The following is a 22,932-nucleotide window of genomic DNA, read 5'->3' as shown; positions in this document are numbered from 1 at the left end:
ACAATTTTCATTTTTATTATTTTTTTGCTGTAGTTCCTAAATTGAGTTTTGAAATTCCTTTTTTAAAGAAATATATTGACGATGTCATCTGTGTAATACCTTATGACAAATCTAATGAAATTCTTGATGTTGTCGAAAGATATGATAAAAAGTTACAATTCACTATCGAAATAGAAAATAATCAGACCCTTCCTTATCTTGATACAAGAGTTATTCGTAATACTGGTAATTCGTTGATTACAGATTGGTATGTCAAACATACTAATTCAGGAAGATATATCAATTACTATTCCTTTCATAGAAATTCTGGTGAAATTAATTTAATACTCTGTTTGAAAAAAAGAATAGAAAAATTAGTACACCCTTCCCTCAAGCAAAAAAATCTCAGACTTTCTGGAGACATATTGATCGAAAATTCTTATCCCAGAAAACTTCTTAATAAAATAATTTATATATATATATATATATATATATATATATATATATATATATATATATATATATATATATATATATATATATATATGATGAGCTGTTTTCTCGGGTTTCGCTCCGTGTTCTGTGTATTTTCTCCCCATAAGGATTATTTTCACAACGTTTCGGCAAAGTCTCATTTGCCATCTTCTGGTGATGTCTGGTTTTTTTCAAGTAGATTGTCTAGTTTCGCAGGCAAAAACCTCCATGTGCTGAGTTATCAGGATTAGATAGCTATTGTAATCAAAAAATTGTGAGAAACTACCAAAGAAAGGAAGAAAGAAATTAAGTTCAATATAAACTTTATCCAAATGTCTAGATCTTGCATAGAAATTACTTTTTTGTACATAAATTTATTCAATAATTGTGTTCAGTGCTTTATATTCAATATTTATTCACTAACTATTCCTCATATGTCGAAGTTGATACTTGTGAAATAATTTTGTTATATCTCTGTTTTTTGGGAAAACTTAAAAATTGTTGCTTTATCTGGTTAGCAGTTTCTTCACTGTCCGTACTGTCACAGTACTTTTGTCGTAACTCAATATATTTTCTTGTTTGAAATTTGAGAAGGAGGGTGTTTGCATAATTTACTTGATTGTAGAATTCTCTTGAGACCAGAGAGACAACAATCCTTATTTTTTCAACGATAGTATTATCAAAAAGAAAAATTAGAAAAATACAGGGTATTCTCGAAATGATAGGTAGATCAGTTAACTAGTCTAGTGAACCAATGACTTATTTCGGGAAAAGTGGGTTTGGTAATAGAATAAATTGGTTTCTTGCCAACGTTTCTAATAAAATTCTTCTTCAAGGCCCAAAAAAAAATGTTTTTGTTGAAAATATAACTTCTATTAAAAATCATGAAAAAACCTGTCGTTTGTTTCATGTCATTGTGTAGTATTAGTCCTAACTATTTCGTTTCCAAAGTGTTTTCCATTTTGTATTATGTATTTAATATGTCCGATAGTTTTTGGGATCAATTATGTTTTGAACAAGGAAACCCGCTTCTTCGAGATCTGAGGAAAAATTTAATTAAATTCGAATCATTAGCAAGAGCACAATGGTAAGATAATACTTGATACTATCACCGAACTAGTCTTTCTGAATATAAAATTAATCATCATTTACAACACATTTTTTAAGGACAAAATACAAGCACTACAGGAGAATCCTTAAGGCGCTCTCAGAGCGACGCCTGCTTGTCATCCTGATTTCTTCCAGGTTGGAGCCTTGCTCTCCTACCCTTTGAACTGGTTTTCGTCAGAGGGACGAATGGGTCATAACTAATCAGTGACGGCGGCATGAATGTCCTTAGACATCAGTACCGCCCTTCGCGGTGTACCCCTACCTGGCTGGGGTGGATGGATGAAGATAGTATTCATCTGTTAACAGAGGACATAGGGGCATCATTCGACAGAGTGTCGGGGCCTTCTATATCGAGAGAGGTCGTCTACAGCATAATCTATAGTTTCCCTGACTAACGGATTATCGTGAGTTTCCGCATAACCTAAAACTCGCCGATTCCTTAACTGAATGGACTGCTGAATGGAAGGCAGCAGTAAATCTCTGTGGATGGCTTCATTCCGCACGAACCACGGAGTATTCACAATCATCCGTAGTATTTTATTTTGTAAAGTCTCCAAAATGGAGATGTTGGACGGAGCCGCTTGTCCCCAGACGCCTGAAGCGTACATGATCTTAGGCTTGAACATCGTGTTGTAGATCGTCACTTTGTTTTTTCCGCTTAACTTGGATCTTCTGTTTATCAGAGAGTACAGGCTTGCCACCCGACCCTCGAACTTTGCCTTCACGCTTATAAGGTGCGGGTTCCAGGTGAGCCTACGATTTATCAGAAGACCGAGGTACATTACCCGCGCTTGCCAGTCAATCTCCCTTCCAGAGATTCTCACTTTCATAGCCGGAGAAGATATCGTTCTTCCCATAGTTATCGCCTGAGTCTTTTCCGGATTCACTCGGATCTTCCACTCGAGGTACCAGCGCTCGAGGTCGTCCAATGCACGTTGCATGTAGACGATCCCGAGCTCCCGCCCATAGAAGATGAGAGGAAAGCCGTATCATCGGCGTAAAGGGATACCTTCACATGCTCGGACCTCGGAAGGTCACTGGTGTAAAGGGAGTACAGCGTGGGAGAGAGCACGGCCCCCTGTGGCACTCCAGCGAGGATCTCTCTGTTGTCAGACAGAGAACCCTCTACTCTAATCTGAAATGTTCTGTCTTTCAGGAAAGACCCAATCCACCGGATCAGGCCCCGAGACAGGTCGAACGCAATTAGTTTGTGCAGAAGGCCTTCGTGCCAGACACGGTCGAAGGCCTTCGAAATGTCTAATAAGACTACATGGACTTTCCTGTTTCGATTTAACTCCGCGATGATATTTTTGACCAATCTCAGAGCCTGTAACTCAGTGAAATGCTCTCTCCTGAAGCCGAATTGTTGGTCAGGCAGAACATTTCGGTCCTCAACTTCTTCGTTGAGCCTTTGAAGAACGACTCTTTCAGCCAGCTTAGCCGCCGAGGAGAGCAGACTAATCAGGCGATAGTTCTGCGGGAAAAGTCGGTTCTGCCCCTGTTTTGGGAGCATGACAACGATCGCGTGCTTCCACCTTCTGGGGAAGTATCTGAAGACCAACGAATTGTTTATAATAAACAGCAGATTTTCGACGCAGTAGTCCGGGAGCTTCTTCAATAACTTATTTGTTATTGAGTCGACCCCCGGAGCTTTCTTGGCCTTTGCGGCCCTGATGTAGCCCTTCAGTTCTTCCACAGAAGCCTGACGGTCTTCCAGCAGAATATCACGGTCGATGTCGTTAAGCTAAAACTGATGTTCCATCGTGTCAGCAAAGGCCAACGCTTTGTCGGCGGGGGAGTAGCACACTCCGCGCTCTCCGTGAATGGGTGAGGGAGCAGTCTTCCCTTTGAGTCTACGAGTGATTCGCCAAAGCTTGTCACTCCCAGGCTCAATGGATTCCAACAGTTCCTTCCACCTTTCGTTTCGGTGATCAATGATGGCCTGTTTGACTTGATTGGCCATCCTGTTTGCCGCTATTTTGTCTCCTGGGAAGAGGGTTCGCTGATAAAGCCTTCTCAGGCGTCTTCTCTCTCGTATCAGGGCTTTGATACGAGAGGGAAACTCATTGTAGCTGCTCAGCGGACACTCCTCCCTGGAGGTGGCCGCTCGAAACGCATCTTTCACAAAAAACTCGAAGCGCTCAACTGCCGCGTCGAGTTCTTCGTCGGAAGAGCGAAGAGCCTCAGGAGGGGCGCGCATCTCTCCGAGCTAGGCTGTGAAGACATCCCAATCCGTCGAAGATCTCGTACGATAATCAGGGGAAGGAAGATCATCGCCCCATACCAGGATTACTGGATTATCGGAATCCAGTTCCGACAGAACGTAAATTTCGCTAGTCAGAGAGACGTTTCTGAGAAGCGCGATGTCTAGTACGTCAGGCCTAGTCTGCCCGCTATAGAACGTAGGTTCATCCGGTCCCAGCACAAGATATTCATGTCTGTCAACATGCGCAGAAGCGCTTGGCCGTTTCGATTGGTGGCTCTGCTCCATAGTCCGTGCTTGACATTGAAGTCACCAGCAGCAATTGTCGAAATGTCGCTACCCATCAGCAGTTCATCCAGTGATTATGGGAGTAAAAGATTTTTCGGAGGCTTGTAAACCGAGATTAGTCTGTGACAACCTCTACTCAGTTGAATTTCGACACCCACGGCCTCAGTTCCGAGTAAACTGGCACTGTCAATGCCGTATTGGACACACTGAAGGGATCGTTTGAAGAGCGATGCCTGTGCGACAGTATGGATTGACATTGGATTTGAATCGCTGGAGATTTAATTCATTTGGAAAAACGTTCTCAGGAAGTTCATTCTACAAACGCAGTTCTCCAAATTAGAGAGTTCTTACACAGTGGAGTTCGAGGTGTACTGAGTTAAACCTCAAAACGATGACCAGCCACAGTCCATCGCGTATTTCTGATATCTACCGCTCTTGGTGGAATCAGATGTGCCAAGTCACTTGAACACCTCCCGTGAAAGTATCTATAGAAGAGAGATGAATCGATGTTCCAGGCTATCAAGGTTGTACGTGATGTTCGCGTCCCCAATCAGGCGGATTGGATGGAATCTGGATGGAATCCAGCAAATTCAGGGTATTTTTGGGGGCAGAGCTTCATATATGAGAACAATAACCCGAAGGTCTGATCTGAGCTTCATGAAGCATCAAAAGTTGCTGAGGTGTGTACAGTTTTCTGGTTCGGAACAGAGTTCCAAACTTTTGTGATACAGCCTTTGCAATTCCAGCGACATAATTGTGCCAAGACATATTGGTGTCCATTTTAACCCCCAACAAACTTATCGATGCAGAAAGCGGAATTGTCTGACCTGACATTATTATATCCGGTTCGGAGATATTCATCTCCTTGGAGAAAACCGATGCCAATTAAGTAATGTCATCTCGCAGGATTGAATAACAAAGTCGTATAAAAATTTGAAAGGCCGACGTGCGAACATTTAAAAAGTCAAGATGCTATTTTGAACTCGAAAACCAATTTTCGATTAACACAGATTGCATTATTCTAAAATTCTCAGTTAGCATTATGATATTGCATTATGAATACTGACACGTCCATCAGAGTTCTATTCATTCGATTTCGAAATCGCAAATTATCTCTATCTAGTCAGGACAAAGCATTAATTGACCTCTAAATACCGAGACGCTTGCTCTTTGTTTCCTTAATTGAAATGTTTTCTGCAATATCACGATATGAATCTTAGTTCAAACAATCCCCATTATCAAGTGGAAAAATGCATTTAATAATGACAATAATGAACGAATCATGGAATATGGACTTGCATCGAATTGTTATTTGATCAACCTTGAGAAATAAGATACGTGTCCTGCAATTTTTACTGCCTCATAGCCGATGAATCTGATGTCATTGGAATTAATGACAGATAATTTCTTGTTGACAGTGATACTCTGCTTTCCATAGGCAGAAGATATAAGCAACAATGTCATAATTATTGCGAAAAAATCGTAAATTATTGAAGCAATCAGTTCCAAGAATAAATTGAAAACTATTTTGAAATATGTATTTCGTTTAGTTCCGTGTTTTCAGTTATAAAACAGGGTGCTTCTTGACAAGCTTCTTGAGAAGTTCCTATTAGACGTTTCGAAAAAAAGGGTTTTAAAAACACTTTGCACATGAAAATAAAATAATGAAATGATTTCATAAAGTAATCACGAACATGTTGATTTAATTTATGTGTATTATTTGAAAAACACTTTATACAATAAGCCTCTGAATTGAATGAATATTAAATTAAATAAAAATTGGGAGTTAATATTTTAACCAAAATAATGGAAATGAAATGAAATTACCCTGAATCCATCATTTTTTCTTCACATTTCTTAGCTAACAGACACTTCGCAAATTTCGTTTTTATATTGTTACGGTTTACGTGTATCTGAATATTTTTATGTGTGTGCTTTTTATTCTTCTTTATTATGTAATTGGGTTCATTCTGTAGAATAGTGTAACAGTAAACAGGACAAAACTGGACAGGAATACATACAAGTTGATACATTTGGCAAGTGAGTAAATTCGTGCGAATTCATAGCAAACAAAAGTATCTACTAATTTACTAATTTAAATAAAACATCAATCATATTTCTGAGTCTTTTTAGAACCTTTTTTTTTAATTTGAGAGAATTACATTCAATTCAAAAGTGTTACGAATTACTCAAAATACTTTCAAATTACAGACAATTGCATCCGAGTTGAATATAATTTGAGCTTGTTTTTGGAAAATAGTGTTGTATATAGTGCATTTCATTAATGTCCCCTCCCCTTTTTTTTTTGAACGGGTCAACTCAAAAAATTGAAATTTGAGATAATGAAATTAATGCATGAATATTTTATTCTGAAGTAAAATTGACGGATGAAACTTTCAAGATGGCGACTGGGCGCCATTTCGAGCATCTTCTGAACTGACCTCAAGCTTATTACTTCATATTATGTAGTTAAATGTCAATGTATTCAGGCAATTATCAAAAGTTCCGCCATTTTGTAGTAGTTGGAGATATTGACATTATATTACAGGGTTTTGAAGCATTTGTCAGGAGCTTCAAAAATATGTGTCACAAGACCCCCCTTTCTATTTAATTTCGTTTCCCGGATGGCGCCCAGTCGCCATCTTGAAAGTTTCATCTGTCAATTTGACTTCAAAAAATATTCATGCATTAATTTCATTATCCCAAATTTCAATTTTTTGAGATGTTCCATTCAAAAAATAAAAGGGGGGGACATTAAAGAAATGCACTGTATATAAAGCTACCTTCGGTATTCCAGTAGGTTGATACCTAAGGTTTTATGGCAGTGAATTCCACTTGGTTTTCCTCAATGATTTTTTCAGATATTCGTTGAGATGCAAAAGCTGTTGTTTTCACCGAATATATGCATTGACAACTGATGTGGCATTTTCCAATAGATCGATGTGCTAATTTATGCAGATCCCTTGCTGGATGTATGTCATATTCTTCTGAACATAATTTGGGTTGTCCACAAATTGTTTGCTTCTTGTGATCCAAAGCCTTACATTTGCATAAAATATGAGATTTTTTTAAAAAATAAAGCAAGCACTACAAGAAAATCCTCAAAATGCTCTAAGAGCGGTGCCTGTGCGAATGTAGCGATTCACATTGGATTTCAATCACTCAAGATTAAATCCATTTGGAAAAACGTTCAGGAGGTTTATTCCACATGAACGCAGTTCTCCAAATGAAAGAGTTCCTGAACACTGAAATTCGAGATGTACTAAGTTGAACCTCAAAACGATAAGTAGCCACAGTCCGTCTCGTATTTCTGATATGTACCGCTCTTCATGGAATCAAATGTGCCAAGTCACTTGAACACTTTCCGTGGAGGTATCTATAGAAGAGAGATAAATCTCCAACCTTTCTTTGATGTTCCCGACTATCAAGGTTGCAAGTATTGTTCTCGTCTCCAATCAGGCGCGGATGGCTCTGTTCTAGGTGGAATCCATCAGCTTCAGGGTATGCCCAAGGGCGGAGTTCCATACATGAGAACAATACTCCAAAGTATCTACAGTTTTCTGGTTCGGAATAGTATTCCAAGCTTTTTAGAAGCAGCCTTTGCATTTCCAGCGACATGATTGTGCCGAGACATATTGTTGTTCATTTTAACCCCCAATAAACTAACCAAAGCAGAAAACGGAATTGTCTGTCCTGACATTATTATATCTGGTTCGGAGACATGTATCTTTTTGGAGAAAGCCTGGGTTTTTGTGACATTGAATTGAACCTGGTTGCTTTCACCTCAATTCGAAATCACTTCTAGATCCTCATTAGGATATGTAAACTCCTGCTGCCGGTGAAGATGTACATCCGCAGCCGATGTCCTGGAATCCAAACGGAATGACGAGAGAAGTGTGCTGTCGCGAAGCAATATATTGCATTCTTGGTTTTTCCCAATATGGATCCCTGGGGAACACCAACGTTGATGGTAAAAGTATTCGAGAGATATCCCTCGACGGCCACTTGCAGGAAACGTTTTTTCAGGTAGCTGGAGAGAGCCATACACAAAATGATTCGACAAGCCATAGCATCGAAGTTTGGCCAGCAAATCCTCATGCCATACACGGCCAAAGGCCTTACAGATATCAAGGGCAACAGTTCTTGACTCTCCATGTTTCATGATTGCGTTATTTCAAATATGGGTCGCCTGTTAATCTTTGTTTGCGAAAGCCATATTGATATGGTGGTTTACTGCTTTCTCTATGGTTTGTGATATCACTGAAAGCAAAGAGACAGATACCTATAGTTACTTCAAATATTTTTCTTGCCCTTTTTGGGAATAGGCTGAACACGAGCAATCTTCCAACAGAAAGGAAAAACCCCTTTCTTGTGAGACATGTCTCTGTTCTTTTGTTGCATTGCTTGCAGCTATGGTCTCCGTTGTACAGCCCTATTGTGTTCAGGTCTCTTTTTGATTGACAGTGTCAGGTGAGTAGCTATGTAATGGTTCCGAGCCGACCCTTACTCTTTTGAAGGAGTTCTTCGATTCTTTCCATTAAGGTTTTTCCGTGTGTGTTCCCCTGGTATGTTTTCCCAGTACTTTTTATGATTTCTATCGACTCATTTTTCAATCTGGTTTCATAACAAATATTTTGGTACCCCCACACTTGATATATAATAGAAAAAAGGTTACATAAAATATATATTCGTGGGGGTACACTAACGTTATTGTTGAAGTTGTTCAAGGAGAGAGTCATCAATGGCTGCTGCCATAGAAACGGCCCTGAGAAATCTGGAGGGGCTAGAAACGAAGGCGAACTGACACGCCATAACATCGGATGAAAGATATAACTGAATACTCTGGCGTTAGGCTAATTGCACACACACCGATTGTGGACGGCCGATTTTATACCGGTCGTCCAAATTCCAATAGTGAACCACATGTAGAAACTGGACCTTGCACACATATCTACCGGTGATCGACGCTGATCACCGGTCGGCGTATGTGCCAGGTCCCTTACCCACATGTGGTTCACTATTGGAATTTGGACGACCGGTATAAAATCGGCCGTCCAAAATCGGTGTGTGTGCAACTATCGTTAGATAAATCCATAACAAGCACTGTCCTCAAACACCAGAATTGGTGTTTAGGTGGTGTTCAGCATATTGATGATTGATGTGGAACCATCCCATATATTCAAGGATGTGTACCAACACATGTAATGGCTACTGCATTATTTCAAATAGGTATTAGTGATCGTGAAGTAAATCGTCTAGTTGATTGGACGATATTTCTTGTTCATTTTGGATATACAATGAACTCGAGCCATCTTTCGAAAAGATGAAAAATCACCCTTTTTGTGAGACCAGTTAATGAATCCACAAAATATCTAAGCAAATTCATTGTTACATTTTCAAGTACGCTGAGAGACAACCACTTTCAGGTTGCTTTTTGATTTCCAATGTATGAATCGACAAACCGACAAGCTATGCATCAATTTGAATGTTATTTTCAACTCATTATCTTTCACTTTCCTCGATAATTTTCCAATGAACTATTACAAACTAGTCAAAAAACATATATATCTGTCATATTTACCTCACATTAGTTGTTAAGACACCAAGATATATCATCTTTTAAACAAATTCTAAATAACCATGTCTTCAATGAAACGAAAGATGTATTTTCAATCGTGTTTTAAGAGATCCAATCTGTAGATATAAACGTAAATCAATATTTCACCAAATAATTCAAATTTAAGTGAAAACTCCACCTCTCCACCTCTTACTACAGACCATAGCAGACGATATCATGATATCCAATTGAACCATGAAACAAGAAAAAATCTCCTTATGTAAAACGAAAACTCATGTTTCATTCAAAATCGGATACACGATTCCTTTTCTGCCATACTGGACATTTATGTCATTAGAGATAACGTCGAAAATAATAACATGTTCGTAGTGTACAATTACCAGATGATAAAAAAGAAGCGATTTTATTTTTGATACTCGCTGTTGCGTAATAAATTCACAAACCATCAGGTGAGGTCATTTGAAAGACAACAGCGTTTTATATTATTACTCTGAACAGCTCGTGAAAATTACGTTGTATGTCATTTTCCTAATAAACATGTTGATTAAAATAAATGCTCGACATGAAATGTATGCTAACTTTTTTTAATTTTCCAATATGAACAACATAGATGTCAAAAAGATTGTTCCCGATATAGACAACTTGATGGCCTCGGTCTTCCACCTATCTTTAGGAAGACATGAAACGAATGCCTCAAAGAAACATCCATGGTTATCGGCCCTATTGAAGAAAACTACTCAATTATAATAATCAAAATAATATTTCTTTCAGAATTGTATTACAAACAGTAATACGAAATTACAATATACAGTGCATTCTTTTAATGTCCCCCTCCCCTTTTATTTTTTGAACGGGTCAACTCAAAAAATTGATATTTGGCAGAGAATAATGAATATTTGTAGAGATTTTGACGTTACTGTGTTCGAAAATGTTCATCGTGAAATATCGGATAGGCTGTGATCTCAAGCTTATTACCTTATATTTGAAGTTAAATGTCAATGTATTGAGGCAATTATTAAAAGTTCCGCCATTTTGTAGTAGTTGAAGATATTGACATTATATTCTAGGGTTGTGAGGCATTTGTCAGGAGCTTCGAAAATATGTTTCACAAGACCCCCCCTTTCCATTTAATTTTTTCCCAGATGGCGCCTAGTCGCCATCTTGAAAGTTTCATCTGTCAATTTCACTTCAAAATAAAGTATGCATGCATACTTTATTGTCTCCCTCCCCTTTGATTTTTGACCCGTTCAAAAATCAAAGGGGAGGGAGACATTAAAGAAATGCACTGTATAATGAAACAAATATGATGGCAAGCATAATTCAATACAGTATTAACACACACATTTATTAATATATATGATGAAGTGTCACCCCGGGTGGACATTCATTCGTTTTTGACATCATCACGACGTTTCGGCAAGATTACACTTAGCATATTTATATACTGCTTGATAACTGAACTTGAAACTGAAGTCATTCCGACCGATTCATCTTGATATGAATAAGGTTATATTCTGGCTCCCTTACCTTTTCAACGTATGTTCGTCAGGAGGACGAATGATTCATAACTTGGGGTGGTTTGTTACGTTATAAAGGTTCATGACCTCTATGCCTGAAACATACATGATGACTGGCTTGAACATCGTTTTGTACCGTAAAACCTTATGTTTAAGGTTCAGCTTAGCGTTTGAATTTTGCTCTTGATGTTCTTAATATGGTGTACCCAGGTGAGTTGACGGTCTGTCAACTTGACTCAAGTCTACCATTCGATCTCCCTGCCTGAGATCGTTATCCTCGTGCTCGAAGAAACGTTACGTCTCCCCAAATCTATTGCTTGAGTTTTGTTTAGGTTCACTCGGATCTTCCAGTCAAGGTACCAGCGTTCGAGATCATCCAATGTACGTTTCATGTAGACGACCCCCAACTACAGGTGGGTGTAGTGAAGACACCACAACTCCCTGGGCACTCCAGCTTGGAGTGCTTGTTGGAGGACAGGGCTCCTTCAACCCTGATTTGAAATGCTCTGCCTTTCAGAAAGGACCAAATCCATCGGGCTAGAGACCCGAGGCAGGTCGAAATCATGACAAATACACTTCCTTGGTGGTATTCCTTATTACCAAACAACACCTTTATGCTTCACTTTGAGGATTATACATAAATTATTTCAATCTTGTTACCATTAACCGCCTTTTCATGAGCAAACACTGGAGACCGTAAACGACCGGCCGACCGGTTTGAAATCTGTATATATCTATGAAATGATTGATTTGGCATTTATATAACCTCATCTTCTATTCAATAAAGGAGAAACGATGGTAGATGCTTTAGACCTATTGACAAATGGTTAATTATGACTATATGGAATAAGTTTTATCTCCTTATGCCAAAAAACGTAGATCGTAATTGTTTTATGTTAGTTTAGTCTTGGTTATCCTGCAAGGAAATTCCTTAAAAATGGCGCACGCTGCTAAAGAGTAGCTTATCAAAATAGTTGGTTTGACTTTATTTCTTACTTTTTCCCGCTTGTCCGTTAAAGTTCTTATTTTTTCTTCACTAACATTGCAACCTTCCACTGGATATATGAACTCGCCATTTTTCTTGAAGTTTTGTGAGACTGTCTGAACCACCTCTCTGAATTTAATCAGTTATTTATATGTGTAAACACTAGAAAATTCGACATACTTGCAGAAGTGATCATTTCTGCCGGTCATATTTTTTGTTACTCTAGTTATTTTAGTAGTTTTTCTTGTTCCTGTTGAGCTTCCTAAAATTTGCTTCATTCTTTGCTGTTTTTAGAATAACAACAACTTTTTCTTTTCTAAAATTTCAAGTTTTGTTTCTTTCATGCTATTTTATTTCTTCTTTTCTCTCAATTTCTTATCTTCAGGTTCTGTTATAGCACCAATATTGCACTCATGGATTCTAATTAAATAATATTTGCATTCTGTTGGTGAATATAAAGTCAGACCTATGATTATTAACTTTCAAATTCCACCATTCACATCAACTAACTGTTTCTCTTTTTTTGTTCCAGATGTTCGCCAAATGATGTAAGATCAGAAAACCCAGCTCCATAGATCTATGACAAAAAGAAGAAAAAAAACATGGCGGCAGTTCCAAAATCAGCAAATGTTCACTTAGACTTACCCAGTGAGGAAGTTTCTGGAAGTGTTTCTTACAGTTCTAAGGGAATATGCTCCCCGCCAGGGAAGGAATTCGAATCTCTCAACAATGCTTCTGCTTTGAGGTAAGTAAAGCACAATTCAGTTTTTTTTTCTATCAACAATATCAGCTTCACAAATACCAAAAAATCCAAATAGTATTGAGAAAATTATTATTTCGAAATTGAATTTCGAAACATTCTCCTCTATAACCCTAAACTAGCTCTGGGTGTGGCAAATGAAACTTGCCGTAGTAATTCGAATAATAAATACTGAAAGCAAGTGTGACCTCGAAAAACCCACTTTTCCAAAACAAGCCTGGGACGCCAATCTTTCCTGAAAAAGAAACTATGAGCTGCAATATAAAAATAAAATCGATAGTTCCATTTCATATAAGACAAGATTTAATCTACACAATGGTATATTGTCTTCTGACAGTATTCGTTGTTGATTCTGACGATATCATCTTACGCTTCTTCTTGATTACTGAGTTGGACTTCCTTGGAACAGCTCCCCTCTGGCAGAAGTGCTCGTGTGCGAAGGCTCTCCTGAGACTGCTAGCCACTTTATGCCAGCAGTACTCCTTGGTAAGAAGTTTACAAGAGTTTCTAGCAGTTATGTGCTCACAGAAGATAATATGTTGAAGTTTACCAAGTGCAACGGAAGGCAGCGTACTGTGTCTTAGTATTGATCTTCTTTCACGGTTGGGGGATTTTCATGAAAAAAAAGACCAGGTATTAGACCTAGATAATAAATTTATTGAGCTATTGTAGAATAGAAAAACAATTAACTAGATATAACAAATCCTATCGTTCAATTAGAATAAAGCTATCTGTATCCAAACAGAGAGTCAAACAAAGGTAAGAATAATTTCACTTGAATAATCAAATTCAGGTGTTCTATGGTATTCAGGTATGGTATACAGGTATTTCAATAATGATGATTTATAATGCCAAACAGTACAAATAAAGATGAGAAAATTTGATGAAAATAAAAAGATTCCTGTGCAAAAATGGCACTGAGAACCACCAATTCACTAATAATTAATCTGTTTAAAAAAAATATCTGTTTTTCCGTTAATCAGCTGCCGCCCCCATACGAACGACAACTCTCAAAAGTTGAGAAACCTGTGCGAGCTAAGGACTAACGAGGTCTTACCTTTTTACGTGTGATTCCTAACACGGTTGCAGAATCATTCCAGCTTCAACCAGATAAATTCTCTATAGAAAAATATCTGGTCGAGGCGGGAATCGAACACACGACCTTCCGATCGTGAGTCGGACGCACTACCACCGCGACCAATTCCACAACAATAACACTACAATTCTCAAAATTTGGCATAGACCTGACTTCACAAAAAAGTATGTGAATGGAAGCGTATAAATTACCAACTCGGCATTGACTGCTTGGGGTTATTAGCTGTTTGTTCTAGGTAGGTGGCTTCCCAAGCCATCTAGGGAGCACCATGGCTCTCAGCCATGTGACAGCTCCCACTAAGGTCTACAACAAACATTTTTTCTCTGCAATATGGTCACGTTCCCCTTAGATATGTAGATAGGTCCAAAGTAAATAGGTATGTTCGATGCTTCATTTGCAACATGCTTCTCAACGAAGACTAGTTGGTAAGTGATATTTCAGGTCAGCTGGCAAGTGCACTCTATCAGTGCTCTGCTAAAAGGATCTGAATTCTTTCGAGAATGACAATCCACTTCATGGCTGAATTTTCCTCAATCCAGTCTGCCTCATCCAGCTACGAAACGGTCTCCTGGTCCGCTCAGGTAACCTATAGCCATCCAAGCCGGATTGTGTAGCTTTGGAATCGAAACCTGTGGACTATCTTCTGAAATATTCTCTACGTCAACCATAATGACATACTAAAGAGATTACAGTTGATTGGTCAATGATGAGGTTTTCGGATGTTCTAGGTGGAAGATTCTTACCTCGATGACCGCAGTATACTTTTCATATAAGGGCATCGGCATATCAGCTATACCTACAATACTTAGCTTAGATTTGGCAGTGCATGGCTTTTTGATCTCTGGTATGGGTGAAACACCGTTTGAGCGTAAGCGATTGCTAATCTACTCGGGGGTACTTTGTTTCCTGTCCTGAAGCATATTCTGCTCCTATTGCTTCAAGGAAGATTCATGAACTATCCTGCACCTGATTAGGCGAAACGTCGCTTCCTGCTTACACCTCCCAGACTCCTATATTTGTTAATGTTATCAAGAGTTGAAGAACCGAGAACTCTTGATTCGATGTTACACAAATGTCGACCTCTAATCTCTTCTGTAGAATCAGAGTAAAATTTTTTGGTTACTTCATGATCCATAAAGGGTTTCACAAGTAGCTAGGAAGGGAAGGTTCATCACGGTAAAGCCTCGCATTCCTTGACATTGTCTTGTACTACGAGAGGGCGCAGGTATTTCGAAGGTTCCTTCAGTGAGACTTTCACCTACACAGGTGACATCTCAGGACAGGGGGATTCTAACGCCCACGCCATACAGAACGTACGACATCGAAAGAAAGTTATCAAAGAAATAGATGAAAGTAACTTATAAGCTTCAAATATATTTTATAGGAAACGAATTCACGGTTGAAAACTCAAAGTTTATAGTTCTTTCATATAAATCTAAATATACTAATGTATCGGTTCGAATTTCCGAAAAATTCAACATGAAAGTGGCGTTCAAAATTATTTGTATACTTCAAGTGTTGGCCATCTCGGAAGATAGGTTGAAGAAAAAAAAATTGGAATTCACGAACTAAGATGTAAGCTCTGCGACAAAAAGTACGTTGGACAAACTGAGTGGACTATCATAACACGTTTCTAACAATATGTTTCACATATTCGGATTCGTATGCTAGAAAAGTGTAATATTGCTCAACATGACTTAGAGAACGGCTACAAAATAAATAAGATAGGCTTAAAATTGTCCAAACCCTCACATGACAACAGACTTCTAAACGTCTAGTGAAAAAAGATCTATTAACAGTATCAAAGGTTCCTTCTCTAACATGCATGTTAGCTATAATTATAAGCAGAAACTGAGTAAATATTGGTCATTATCCATTAACATTAGCATACAACAAACTAACATGATAATAATTGATAGGAACACTTTTCATATCACTCCTTTAATTAACCTCATCGCCGAAGGAAACGACTACAAAAAACCTTATTAATTAGAGCTTCTTTTGTAGTCGCTTCCTGAGAATATTAGCTTTGGAAAAGGAAAGTTCAAAATATATATCTATCTATACTAATATTATAAACGTGAAAGTTTGTAAGGATGGATAAATGTATGTATGTATGTTTGTAGCTCTTTCACGCCTAAACGACTGAACGGATTTAGACGAAGCTTTACATAAATACAGCTTATACATCAGAAAAACATATAGACTACAATTTAGGTTTTGTGTATTTTGGTCATAATATAAAGTATAGAGTTACTTATTTTCAAATTGATTAATCCTTCCTTTCTTTGGAAGATTCTCTCATCCATTTTTTTGTATCAGATGGAGTAGTAGAAAGCCAAAAACTTTCTTTCCCAAAAAATAACGACAAGTATTAAGTAAGTCGGAAAAATTCTTGCTCCCTGAGAGCTATCTTGGCGTCCGCTGCCTATACGGTTGGAGTTACCTGAAGATAATGTACTGTAAGATTATTTATCTCAAATAGTTCTGAATAAAAGTCCGCTATAGCATATATCTACCTCTTATGTGGTAGCCACTATATGAACAAGAACAAATAGTTACAATATTTTTTTATTAACCCAAAACTTCAGGTTTTCAACTTCAAAACTATTGATCGACTGACTTTTATATTAACGTACAGCCGAAGCTACTGGACCTAGAATCTTTAAATATGCAGGTAGGTTCTTTGTATAGCGTAAATAACCATCAATAAAGGGAATCATAAATTTCCACCCCCAACATCTACTCGTGTTATAGGGGATGAAACACAAGAGCTATTAATATTCTTCGACACACTTTTCTTTGGAAAGAAATAGATGTATTTTTTCGATTTGTCATATTTATTCATGAAAGGTAGATATTGGTAACTTTCTAAATGACCTCTTTACCGAGAAACTACGTGGAATGCAGTTAGTTTAAATAAATTCGGGCAACTGAGCATTACCTTCATGACATAATGGGCAGTTGGTTTATGTTCTAGTGAATTTTTATTCATTAGCAGAAAATAACTTCCTGAAAATGATTCATTGAAATAATACGACAATATCTCATTACTTTTTATCCTTTGTTCCATCGTTTTATGAAAATTTTACATCATTGTAAATTTATATCATTAGTTGAACAGATAAATTGACCATGAATTCAATTAAAATGTGTCATCATTTGATATAACTGTAATCAATATATCATTAGTCGGAGAATTTTTAAAAATGTCATCATTACTTCTGCGAATGATCTAGACAAATTAAATATTTAAGTTTCCATTTCGAAGTGAAACTATACATACTACGCGTATTTTTTTACTGTCTCTTCACCCTTTCAACTATAATATCAACTCAAGTGAAGAGAGCTTATGAAATTATTAATTTGACTATTTTTTCCCAAAATGTGGTTCATAACCTCGAAAGAAAATGCCATGTATAGTTAATTGCTTGGTCAAAAAAAGTTTGGGCTAATGTTTCAACACTCGTTGCCAGCGGGCAGGCACAAAGTATGTGCTCTGCTGTTTCATCATTTTCCAAACAGAGGCGACACACACTGTCTTCCGATAATCCTAGTCTCTGCATATGATGATTCAAATGACAGTGACCTGTAAGAAAGCCTGTTAGACATCGTAGTTCATCTCTGCTGTAGTCCAACAACTGTTTGATATCAAGCTTCGGAGGGTAAATAAACGCATTGGAGTGAGTCAATTCTGGAAGAAGTCCATACATCTTCTTGCCATCCAGGTCTTCAATATTTGTCTGGCAATTGTGTGGAATTGGCCGCGGTGGTAGTGCGCCCGACTCACGATCGGAAGACCGTGGGTTCAATTCCCGCCTCGACCAGATATTTTTCTCGGGAGAATTTATCTGTTTGAAGCTGGGATGATTCTGCAACCGTGTTAGGAATCACACGTTAAAAGGTAAGCCTTCGCACAAGTTTCTCAACTTCTGAGAGTTGTCGTTCGTATGGGGGCGACAACTGATTAACGGAAAAACATATTTTAAACAGATTTTTTCAAGTCTAAAGCGATGCCAATAACAGGTTCTGGTCCGATGAAGCTCCTTGCAGCACCCTCCTTTGCAAGAGAGTCAGCAGCCTCATTGCCTTTCAGGCCAGTATGGGCAGGAATCCAGAAATGAGGCAATCTGTTGAGTCTTCCTATCGAGGAGAACCGTTTTTTGGCAATTTGCTGCCAATTTAGACGTTGCTCGGTAGGAGCCAAGAGCTTTCAATGCCGATTGACTGTCCAAGAATATTTTTATTGACTTGTGTATGACGTTGGATTCTTCCATTCTCTCCACACACAGTTCAATAGCGTAAATTTCCGCTTGAAATACAGTCGCATAGGTTCCTAGGCAAATTGATATCTCTGTACTGGGTCTGCGACTGAAAACACCCGCACCAGGACCAGAAGGTGTTTTTAATCCATCTGTGAACCAACAACTATCTGCTCTTAATATTTCTTTGTCTCGGAGGATCCAGTCCTCCCTACTCGGGAACAATACTTTATGAGACAGTTCGTAGTTGACATTTGGAGGCATAAAGTCAGGATCATTTCCAGAATGCTGTGACTTCCAGTGTCACGCAACGGTCTGTTGCACTCTGCATTAAATTGATTTGTGCAATTCCCAATGTGCACAAGTCTATATGCAGTCCATCAAGCCTCTGTCTCCAGAAAAATGTTGAGAGGAGGTAGATCTAGAAGGATCTCCATGGCCGCTGACGGTGTGGTACTGATGGCACCACTGATGGTCAGAGGAGCTTGTCTCTTTAAGCTAGAGAGCTTCGCCTGGGCGGTTTTCTATAAATCCTTCCGCCACCAGGCAATTGTACCATAAGTGATCATAGGTCTGACAATCATCACATGAATCCAATGGATTTGTTTGTTAGATCGTACAATTTTCTCCTCCTGGTCCCTGGAAGAATCAATTAGAATTTTTGATGAACAGATTCGGCAAACCAATATAGGAACACGGTCAGTTGGATTCCATAGTATCTGAAGTCGATTTATGGCTCACCACCAGTGGTTGTCTTTGGACTTACCTCTATCCACAGGCAGGACAGTCCTAGTGTAGTTTATATAAAATGTAGGTCTCCTATTCAAAGAATACAAAACCAACTGGTGTTACGTATTAATTGATGATTTTAGTCCGATAAAATCACAATTCTGGTTTCAATTTAGCTCTTGAACGAGCTTTAAATTCGATTAAGAAAGTATTCAGCTTTAAATATTTTGCTCAACTAGAAAAATTTACTTGATATGCATAATTGTTTGATTTACTGGAAAATGGAATGGAAGTGAACAAATACTCATAAAAATCCAATTTGATCCAAATTAAAGCAAAGTTATTGATATGCAACTTCAATTGACAGATGTTAAACATTATTGGATTGAACAGAAATTTATAATATTCCTTCTATTGAATGAGTAATTATAACTCGTATTCATCCCAGTGCACTTTACAAATAACGTTATTGTGTTGTTGATATATTTCTGAAACTATTTTTTTCCACCTAAATACATCATAACTTCCGCGATGCAAACACAACACAGATATTCTCAAGGATTATCCGGGATTATCTTAAAATTTCCACATAATGGTAGTGTACCGTATACGTTGGTCTTACTTCATATTCAGCCTCGATCAAGATCAAAATTACGTAAGAAAAATGTCCTAGACTTGTTACCACGAGAGTGTGTTTCAATAACACTATTATTAATGTTCATTGGAATGTGGTGGACAATTACAAGTTCGGACTTCTTTTGTATTAAACTATGTTAACAGATTGCAAATTTGTAGAATGAAAATTAAAATTATTGTCACATTAAAATTATCAAAAACACTAGTAACAACCGGGCAGAAACATTCGTATGATTCAGTTAAAACAGAAACAGTTTAAAAAAGGGGGAAATTGAAGAAATGAAAATATAAGAACGCTAATTTCTAATGAGAACAAATTATTGTGACGTGAATTGAAAATGGTTCAATAAATGGATTAAAACATGCATGTAATATCAATAATATACGCAAGTCATATTTTTTGTATTCTCAGTGTTTGCATATAATTGACATTTCATTTATTGTTCAAGCAATTTCTGAATTCATATCAATTTTAGGTCACAATATTTTTTTGAAGTTAGCGTTTATTCATTTTCTATTTTTTTTTTCAATATTTTTTCCGAATCCGGTTATTTTTAGTATTTCCAATAATTTTACTATAACATTCATTTTATTTGTATTTTTTCTTCCATACACTTCAAATCTGTTAACACCTTCTTAGACAACGAAAGTCCTGAACCGGTAACATTAATTTTTTTTTGTAATTCGACGGCATTGACTGCGGGGTTTATTTTTCCTTCAATATTGCTAATACCTGAACTGGGTTGAAAGTCTCTACAAGAAAAGAACATTTTGCTCAGATAAGAAATACGATCAGAAAATATAAAAAGTTTGTGGGGATGATAGACTTATCCAAGAAGGGGCTGATTTTTACCACAATTAGTAGCAGGAATCAATTTACAAGGCTCGATGGATAAAATGATTACAAAAAACGTGTTAAAAAAATTTCCATTTCAAACACCGGGAAAATATGGAAAATCTATTTTCAATAGTTTTGTCCGTTTTACCGGCATGTGTTTTGTAGTCCCATATTTCAACAAATACACATTTCAATATTTTTTTGGTTTTTGGTTGGTTTGCGAAGTATCCTGAGATTTTAGCCAAGATGAACCCCGAGGTGGTCGAGCAATAGTTATCCAGGACGAGGATTTGAAGACCTTAGTGGAGTCTGACCCATCACAAACGGTGGTGGGATGGCGGAAGAACCGGTTATCAGCGACCATGCGGTTTTTGATAGTTTAAAACGTATTGTTGAATTTAAACGATGTGGATCTGAATCAAAACAACCAAAGATACCCTTATTTTACTCGTGGAAATACGTTCGTGAAATAGGTGCTTCCAATTTATCTGTAATTTTGAATACATTGTTGAATTCTAATAATTGACAATTTACATCTGGAGTGTATTAGTCCAAAGTACGAGGAAACATTTTATTATTGTAACAATTGGATCGATGATTACCCAAAGATCAAATATTGAACGTGATTTGCTACGCTACAAATTTTATCTGGATTGCTGATGAATCGACGCTTTTGAGATAATATAATTCCATACTGATAGGTAGAAAATCGATTTTTCAGCAAATCCAATTTTATACTAAGGAAGTGATATCAATGGGTTGAAAAAAAACTTTATAATGGAAAAGAATTTGTAGTAAATGCTATGTATGAAGTAGTACCGCATTCTGCTTTCAAAATATATGTTGATAGTGGAATAGAACCCTGATGGTACATTTCCCATAGTTTGTCAGGTCTTAGGGTGGGTTGGTGGTGATTACCATAAACAACAGTGAAACAGTACCACATTGTCATTTTGATTTACATCTTTATCACTGAAAAAAACTCCGATGATACAATTCATAAAGCTTGTAAGGCCTCGGGTTGGGGTTTGTGGGGGTAGTTACCCTAATAATGGAATCACTCGTTTGAGGGGAATTTTTGTTCGAGTGACGCTTTATTGTGAAATTTTCGCTGGAAAGCGCAATACGATTTTCACTACACAATAGTTTCCTTAAACATTTGGAAGATTTTTCTTGACCTTTTTGGAAATAGGCTGAACGCGACCAATCTTCCAACAAGAAGGAAAAACCCCTTTCTTTTAAGACAGGTTGAAAAGTCTGCAAAACACTGGTGCGAGTTTATCTGCGCACTTTTCAAGAACGCCTGTGGATTCCAGTGTGGGAATCGTGGGTGGTGCCTTTACCAGAAAATCTACTGTGGAGTGGGACGCAAATTGTTCAGCTTTTTCTATGGCTGTTGTTGCAATTGAACCATCCGCTCGTATTAGTGATGGAATTGTGGATTTTGTCAAGTTCTGATTAACAGATTCAGCTACCGACCAGAAGGATATGGACCCGTCGGGATTGGCAAGCAGTTTATCCCTAATTTTGAAGTCAAGTCAAAGTCAAAATATGCTTTATTGTCTGAAGATTGATATCTTATTGACAAAGCTTGGTTAAAATAATTTAATAGAAAAACAAACAAACAAAATTACACATATTAGCTATCGCTACTTAGTCATATAAAACTAAACACTATATATACAGTAATACAATTTCAAGTAGATACTGAATATATGTATATGTAACAAAATAGGACATAAAAAGATAACAGAAACAGTTTGTATTTACTCAGCACAATACAACACTTTAGGAAAATAGCCAGTAATAATGTATTTTTGAAAATTTCCAATATTGATTACATGAACTGTATTAAGAGTCGGACACAAGTCAATCAATCAATCATGCTTTATTATTGTCCAAGAAATCATTATTGACAAAGCTATTGAAACTTTATGAAGCCAAAAATGTTGAAGGTTTTTAAAAAAATATTAAAATTATGATATACAGTGAACAATCATTATAAGTTTGAAAAATGTACATATACGAATACACATAAATAAAACAATATATAAAACATTACAGATAATAAATAAATAAATCATTACAGATTTGTAAGCATCTGAAATACTAAGTGTTAAAATACATCATAGTAAGATTCCTCTAAGTCATAGTTGGCTTTTTGCAGAAGTACACCTTTTATTATTTTCTGATTTTTTTTTAAATTTGCTATTGCCCTATAGCACATTGGAAAGTGGTTGTATATTTTTTTGCTCTCATATATCAAAGAAAATTTTGTAATTGCTGATTTTGGGATTGACAAGGGTAAATTCCGATTTCCTCTCGTGTAACTTCTGTCATTATTTACTGCTGAATTGGAGTATTTTTTGTGAATTAAGCAAACGGTTTCTGAAAGGAATAAATAAGGTACCTACAATAAGAATTTACTGACTGATGAAAAGTGGTTTGCAGTGGTCTTGTGATTTTGCCCTACATAT

General features: G+C 37.2%; 1 protein-coding gene across 2 annotated transcripts in view; it reads left to right on the top strand.

Annotated features, from left to right (window-relative positions):
- Positions 1-22,932, top strand: part of Atet (ABC transporter expressed in trachea) — a 69,717-nt gene that overhangs the window by 23,788 nt on the left and 22,997 nt on the right. For both annotated transcript variants that reach the window (XM_023155798.2, XM_023155806.2), the window contains exon 2: positions 12,667-12,879. In XM_023155798.2, coding sequence (XP_023011566.1) covers positions 12,737-12,879 — 143 coding nt within the window. In that variant the 5' untranslated portion in view covers positions 12,667-12,736. The remainder of the gene's footprint in view (positions 1-12,666; positions 12,880-22,932) is intronic.

This window comes from Leptinotarsa decemlineata, unplaced genomic scaffold (assembly GCF_025532065.1).
Source record: "Leptinotarsa decemlineata unplaced genomic scaffold, Ldec_3_MD MMD2_P_RNA_scaffold_6, whole genome shotgun sequence".
NCBI lineage: Eukaryota > Metazoa > Arthropoda > Insecta > Coleoptera > Chrysomelidae > Leptinotarsa > Leptinotarsa decemlineata.
Note: the sequence above shows the minus strand (reverse complement) of the source record. Positions and strands in the feature narration are given on the sequence as shown.